This window comes from Sesamum indicum, linkage group LG2, assembly GCF_000512975.1.
Source record: "Sesamum indicum cultivar Zhongzhi No. 13 linkage group LG2, S_indicum_v1.0, whole genome shotgun sequence".
NCBI classification, from domain to species: Eukaryota; Viridiplantae; Streptophyta; class Magnoliopsida; order Lamiales; family Pedaliaceae; genus Sesamum; species Sesamum indicum.
In genome coordinates, this window is record NC_026146.1 from 10,299,085 (window position 1) to 10,305,468 (window position 6,384).

General features: G+C 39.9%; 2 protein-coding genes across 2 annotated transcripts in view; one reads left to right on the forward strand and one right to left on the reverse strand.

Annotated features, from left to right (window-relative positions):
* Nucleotides 602-2,387, forward strand: LOC105155708. Its single transcript, XM_011071629.2, has 3 exons — nucleotides 602-882; nucleotides 975-1,145; nucleotides 1,987-2,387. Exons 1-3 carry the CDS (start codon nucleotides 737-739, stop codon nucleotides 2,222-2,224), a joined length of 555 nt encoding a protein of 184 aa, XP_011069931.1. The 5' UTR covers nucleotides 602-736; the 3' UTR covers nucleotides 2,225-2,387.
* LOC105155707 (plasma membrane ATPase 4) overlaps nucleotides 2,588-6,384 on the reverse strand; it is a 7,900-nt gene continuing 4,103 nt past the window's right edge. The window contains exons 4-16 of the mRNA XM_011071628.2: nucleotides 5,723-6,384; nucleotides 5,498-5,620; nucleotides 5,293-5,397; nucleotides 5,042-5,186; nucleotides 4,793-4,957; nucleotides 4,442-4,680; nucleotides 4,319-4,351; nucleotides 4,145-4,226; nucleotides 3,899-4,059; nucleotides 3,597-3,770; nucleotides 3,326-3,508; nucleotides 3,050-3,231; nucleotides 2,588-2,951 (exon numbers count right to left, since the gene is read on the reverse strand). The exon at nucleotides 5,723-6,384 is cut by the window's right edge and continues 91 nt beyond it. Coding sequence (XP_011069930.1) covers nucleotides 2,855-2,951; nucleotides 3,050-3,231; nucleotides 3,326-3,508; nucleotides 3,597-3,770; nucleotides 3,899-4,059; nucleotides 4,145-4,226; nucleotides 4,319-4,351; nucleotides 4,442-4,680; nucleotides 4,793-4,957; nucleotides 5,042-5,186; nucleotides 5,293-5,397; nucleotides 5,498-5,620; nucleotides 5,723-6,384 — 2,351 coding nt within the window. The 3' untranslated portion in view covers nucleotides 2,588-2,854. The remainder of the gene's footprint in view (nucleotides 2,952-3,049; nucleotides 3,232-3,325; nucleotides 3,509-3,596; nucleotides 3,771-3,898; nucleotides 4,060-4,144; nucleotides 4,227-4,318; nucleotides 4,352-4,441; nucleotides 4,681-4,792; nucleotides 4,958-5,041; nucleotides 5,187-5,292; nucleotides 5,398-5,497; nucleotides 5,621-5,722) is intronic.

Below are 6,384 nucleotides of genomic sequence, written 5' to 3' on the forward strand. Positions count from 1 at the left end.
ACCCATTCCACAATTACGTCTATTGTATATTTTATTATATTTTTTAAATTGTACAAAAAATATATACTATTATATTTGTTTACTTAATTTTAATTTTTAAAATTAATATAATTTTAAGATTATAATTTTTTGAACTTTGATAAGTTGTTAAAAAATTAATTTTATATAATTAGCTTACAAAATAAATTAATAAAATTAAATTAAAAAAAACTAAACAAAAGTTGGTGTCGTGAAATCACGACACCAACTAAAAAAAAACAAACAAAATTAAAAAAAACAATATAAAATGGTGGTGTCGTATTTTAAATCACGACACCAAGTAAAAATGCTCAAACAAAATTTTTTAATGACGAGTCGTGATTTTAAATTATAATTCGTCATATTTTTATTAATATATTTAAGATAATTATATTAATATAATTTTTTTATTAATAAAAAATTAAATAACTTGCCTCAGAGTTTTAGGCTTGTGAGAGAGCTATAAAATCATGTTCCTATCTGCTGTGAAAATCATAAAAACAACGTAAGAGAATATCAAATTGAAGTACCTCACTCCTGGTTCTTGAAACTTCCAGTTCATCCACTATTGTCTCCCCACGTGTCACATCCACGATCATCAGTTAGATCAGCCTCAACATTCAAGAACCAAAAATATCAACACCCCTTACAACTTCAGCCCTCCATTACCAAAAACCCCAACACTAAGCTGCCTACTTCCCAGAATCACTGTTGGAAAATGTCAGTTGCTTTACTTGAGAATAGCTTCCTCTCAAACCCTCTTACTTCAACCTTCAGATCCCAAAGAAGAACTCTTCCAGCTCTTGTGAAACATGTTTCCGTATCTTGCAGGCACAGCCCAGATGAAGATAGTGAGTCTTCAAGGTAACTACTCAGTCTTTGTTTTAGTTGGATTATCTTGTTCTTGTTATTGTGCTTGTAGCGAACTCTTGATTTTTGGGGTTGATGGATATTAGGAGAAGTGAAAATCAGTTGGCAAAAGTGGCGCTGGTTGCAATTGCAGCTGGGGTTTTGACACTGGGCTCTGTTGATCCTGCTGCAGCTGCCAAGACTGGTGGCAGGGTTGGTGGCCAGGCTTTCCGGTCATCGGCGCCACGGTCTTCTGGCCCCAGAATCAACAATTCGAGGTAGTTTTTCCTATGTTTTTACTTGGTGATTTGATATTTGCAGTAGTGGTAACTATTAAGTAAACAAATACCAAGAATTGGTGTTTTGTAGTTAATTTGCAATGTGTGTACTTGAGTTGGAACCTGTGATCTTGGATTGTGTTTGGTTTGTGTGAATTAGCCATTGGAGTTGCCAGATTCACGTAAATTGTCAAGAATGACTGATTAATTCGTCTAACTAGGCAAAGTTTTTGAGAATCCTGTTGTGAAAGGCCTTCATTACAACCTAATGCTATTGTTTGTTAATGAGTGAGAGTTGCAGGATACTCGTGTGCAGTGTATCTTCTGTCTTTTAGTCTTTCTTAAGGATTTTGTGAACTATTTAGAGCATTTGTTCGCTTTCCAAGAAGAGGAGAATGACTCAGTGAAATCCGGCTCCAGATCATAAACAGTTAGATGATCTAGTTATGTAAGCTTGGAGTTAACTTGAAAGAACCACATTCAATTGTTTTCTATCCACCCTCAGCCCCTTCTCCCTATTTCAATACGCCATGTCTTGTATTCTTTGAAGCAGTTCAGCTTATTCTTAACAAGCTGTCTATTATGCTGAATATGCGATTGTCTTCAGAATGTTGTTTTTTGCTAGTCTTGGGAACGATACTAGATAAACCTTAGTGAAAAGTGGGAATTGGAAACCAATATGCCTTTACCGAAATCACTACGATTTTGGATAAACTAGTTTGAGAATGGATTGATTCTTCATTTTATGGGGACTGATATTTGTGCCAGAATTCATGCGTCCTCTTGCTAAGATTATGCATTGTTTACGATCTGTCCGAGCTTAACACTGGTTCACTTGCAGGACCAATGTGTTTATCAACCCACCCGTTGCCCCTCCTCTAGTTGGTGGATATGGATTTGGGGTGCCGTTTTATGGTGGATGGGGTTGGTCTCCCTTCTCCTTTTTCGCCCCAGGTCCTAGTGTGGCGATAGGCATTGGAGGTGGATTTGATCTCTTTCTTCTATTTATTGTTCTGGGTGCAGTTTCTGCCGTTGTTAGGAAATTCTTCGGATCAAGGGACGATTATGATGAATACTAGAACAAAACTTAGCAGCAGAAACTGCTGAACTGAAAGATACTGATTCGGGACAGCAATTGAGTTGTATGTGTTTATACATGATTGTTGTATATTGCACAATGGTGGAGTACTAAGACTACATATACTGATATATAACCGTAGGCATTGTATTTTAGACGACCAATATTTCTTTTATTTCATTTCATCCTTCACATTAAAATAATAGACTGAACAATGAATCTTACAATCTAAATCACAGGTGATCATCACATTTGCTCATTTCATAAACCTTTGAGCTTAAGTATATCAGGTCAACTCGATCAACAGATGCAGCAACATACGCCATAATGGACACAGAATGCCAGAGAACAACAGAGCACAAGCTAAACCAGGACAAAATGAAAGCTTTGAGTTGAAAAACTTTGTTACAAGGAGATGGAATTGTACTCATAAATGAGCCAAATATCAGACAGAGACCCTGTCTGGGGCACTTCAAGATACATCAGAAAAGCAAAAAGTAGATGATCAGGGCTTATGGCAATATTACTGCCTCCTGTCAGGAACAGTTTTATCTGAGAGGCACTCTTTTGTTCTCTAAATCATTTGCTCAGTTACTTGAGCAGTTACTCGCGAAAGATTCATTAGGCTTCTTCAAACGGTGTAGTGCTGCTGAATCGTCTCAATATCTAGGCCTTTCAGCTTCACGACAGACTCAACGTGACCCTTGAGTGTATGCAACTCACGCAGCCTGTGCAATGGCAACGAAGTCGTGTTTTAGTTAAACAAAGAGAACGAGATCCCGTATTAACAAAGGAGATAGAAGTGCTAGAGGATCGAACTTGGTACCTTGCAATCTCAGCTCTCCTCTTGGCCTGTTCTGCAATTTCAGACAGTTCTCTGTAGCTGCTCTTCTCATTGAAGATATTAGTGGCTTCTGGTGTTTGCAGGCCATGCAAAGTCCTCTGAGCAAGAGCCCATTGAGCTTCCCTCTCCCCTTTTCCGTAATCTTTCTTGGTGGTGAAAGCAGTCTGATTCAATGGAATAAAACTTCAACCTTTAGAAGGGAATGGAGAAGCAAGCACGAAGCAGTAAGCATTTTATGAGGACCAACAGTATGTATACCTTGTTGTCATACAAGTTCTGCCAGGCCTTTCCACTTAAGATGTAACGGATGGCAAACTTCATTAGGTCGAGGGGCACGTAGAAGACGATGCTGTAAAGCCAGATCACACCAGCCCATCCCCAACCGCATCCCTTAATTCTTGCAAAGCCCCAGTTGGCGTATACAGCTATTAGAGTTGCAACCTACAAAGTAAATCCGTTTATCAGCAACTTCAGCTCATGGTAAGCTGATTTTATTTCAGATCATAAGTCTGGTTCCTTAGAAAGTTACCAGTTGGGCGATGATGAAAGCAGTCACTAGCAGAAGTCCGGGGCGTTCAACGAATGACCAGCTCCGTGACCTGGTCACAAATATAAGGGCTTGGCTGACAATACTCACTTGCAAGTATAGAGCAGCCATCATTTCGTCCTCGTTATCTCTAATATTTCTAACTCCAAAGTTGTCCTGCGTTTTTTTAGCAAAAAGTGAATAAGATTCGAGGACTACTAGTAGTGGTTTAATAGGAAATTTTCATAGTATGTTTCATGTGGAGAACAAAGAAAAGCATATGAGAAGAACAGTAGACTTCTTACAGCAAAAAAGTCTGTTTTATGCATCAGCCAGAAGAATATAACAGTCATCAAAGCAAGATAGCCTCCAAGAACTATGCCGGTGGCAAAAATCTCTTTCAGTTTCCAGCTGTCGGGCAATGGAGATGGCTTCACTCTGTCCTTTGAGATGGTCATAATTGTACCTAAGGAGACCAGAATTATTTAACTGTTAGTTATCCACATTTTCAAAGACATAACAAAGCTAACATCAAATAAATTGAATATTACCGTCATTCAGAATGGCAATGATTAGAACCATGAAGGGGGAGAAGTCAAACTTCCAAATCAAAGCAATAAACATGAAACCAAACTGCAAAACAGAAGGGAATAACATATGAATCATTCTCTCGGAGGTATTATAGTCACCAGTTAAACGTTTTAGAAATGCCACAATCAACTTACCACAATACGGATGGTGATGGAGACAGCATAGATCTGCCAGACAGAAAACGATAGTCTTAATAACCGCTTCAAGTGAAAAAGTACAGCTGCATAGTAGAAGAGAAAGTTGAAAAATAGACTAACTGTATAGTTCTTCATTCTCTGGAAAATAGCTCTGCTTGTCAACACGGCGCTAATTATAACACTGAGCCCAGGTTCAGTTAGCACAATGTCGGAAGCACTTCTTGCAGCATCAGTAGCATCAGCAACAGCAATTCCGATATCTGCCTTCTTTAGAGCAGGGGCATCATTGACACCATCTCCCGTCATTCCAACAATGTGCTTCCTTTCTTGCAACTTCTTCACTATTTCATATTTGTGCTCTGCATGGCACAAGAAAGAAGGTAAATTTTTCTATCCTCTCCAGTGAAAAAGACATAAAGATTTGAGATTCCATTCAACGTCGAGGATGAAATGTAACTTAACAAAACTGACCTGGGAAGACCCCAGCAAAACCATCTGCCTTCTCAATCAGTTCTTCGACAGGGAGGCCGGCTATAGACTCATCCTTGTGTTGACCAAGTAAGGAAGCAGATGGGTACATGTTTACTCCCATTCCAAGCCTACGACCGGTTTCCTTAGCGATGGCAAGTTGATCACCTAGAATTTTCAGAAACAGAATCGATCTGAGTATGGAGATTGATTCAGAAGATCAGTAGGTTGTTGATGAAACAATTCACTTACCAGTAATCATTTTGACATTTACACCGAGGTTTAGAGCCCTGCGGATAGTTTCTGCACTATCATGTCTTGGAGGGTCAAAAAGGGATAGGAGTCCGACAAATTGCCATGGACCCCCAGGGGCATCCTTTGATTTCTCTGGCACTTCCTGAAGAACATAAGACATTTGTTTGTTAGGTAACTGAGCTAATGAAAAGAAGATAAGGAGCAAAACACCCGTGGATTAAAAGATCAGAACTCAATCGCTACGTAACCTGTCTAGCAACAGCCAATGATCGGAGACCACGTTCGGCAAATTTATCAATAACACTGTGGACCTTTTTCTTCAAGTCTTCCTTGCAGTTGCAGAGAGACAAAATCTGATCCAACGAAAGAAGAAAATAAAATAGTACTGAGTACATTTGAAAATTATTTATAGGTTGATGGACCAGTAGGCCAAGAATGAACTAGAGAGCCCACCTGCTCAGGGGCTCCCTTGCTGGCACGGTGCCAGTTCCCATTAGAGTCGATGTAAGTCAAAGCAGTCCTCTTATCCACAGGGTTGAAGGGGAAGAAGTGGACCTCTTTGATTCCAGCTCTCGCCTGAAAATCGAATACATGTCAATGGGAAATCAGCTTTCCTCCATTTTATGTTTAACATATAACTCAAAACACATAAGCAAAATGAACAAAAATGAGAAATACCTCCTTAGGATCAGCAAGTGTACCAACAATGGCGGCATCAATAGCATCTTGATTTTCAATTCTTGAAGCCCTTGCAGCAAGAAGTAGCACATGATCAGGATCGACACCCTTAGCAAAGACCTCAATCAAGCTTTTATCAACTGTAAGCTTGTTTAGTGTTAAAGTTCCAGTCTTGTCACTGCACAAGACGTCCATTCCAGCCATTTCCTCGATAGCTGTCATTCTTTTGGTGATAGCTCCCTGCTGGGATAGTCTGTGGGATCCAATAGCCATAGTGACGGACAAGACAGTGGGCATAGCAATTGGAATTCCTCCGATCAAGAGAACAAGGAGATTGTCGATTCCCTTTCTGTACTCCCTGCGTTGAATCGGGTACATGACGATAATCTCAGCCAGCATACCGACGGCAATCGAGCAAATGCAGAAGTTACCGATTGCAGTGAGCACTTTCTGGAAGTGTCCCACCTGGTTGGTGCTGTCAACTAGATGAGCCGCCTTTCCAAAGAAAGTATGCACACCAGTGGCAATGACTACTGCTTCGATCTCACCTTGTTTGCATGTCGAACCAGAGAAAACTTCATCGTAATTGTTCTTGGTCACAGGAAGGGATTCTCCAGTCAAGGCAGACTGATCGACCTTCAACGGATCACCTTCAAGAAGAC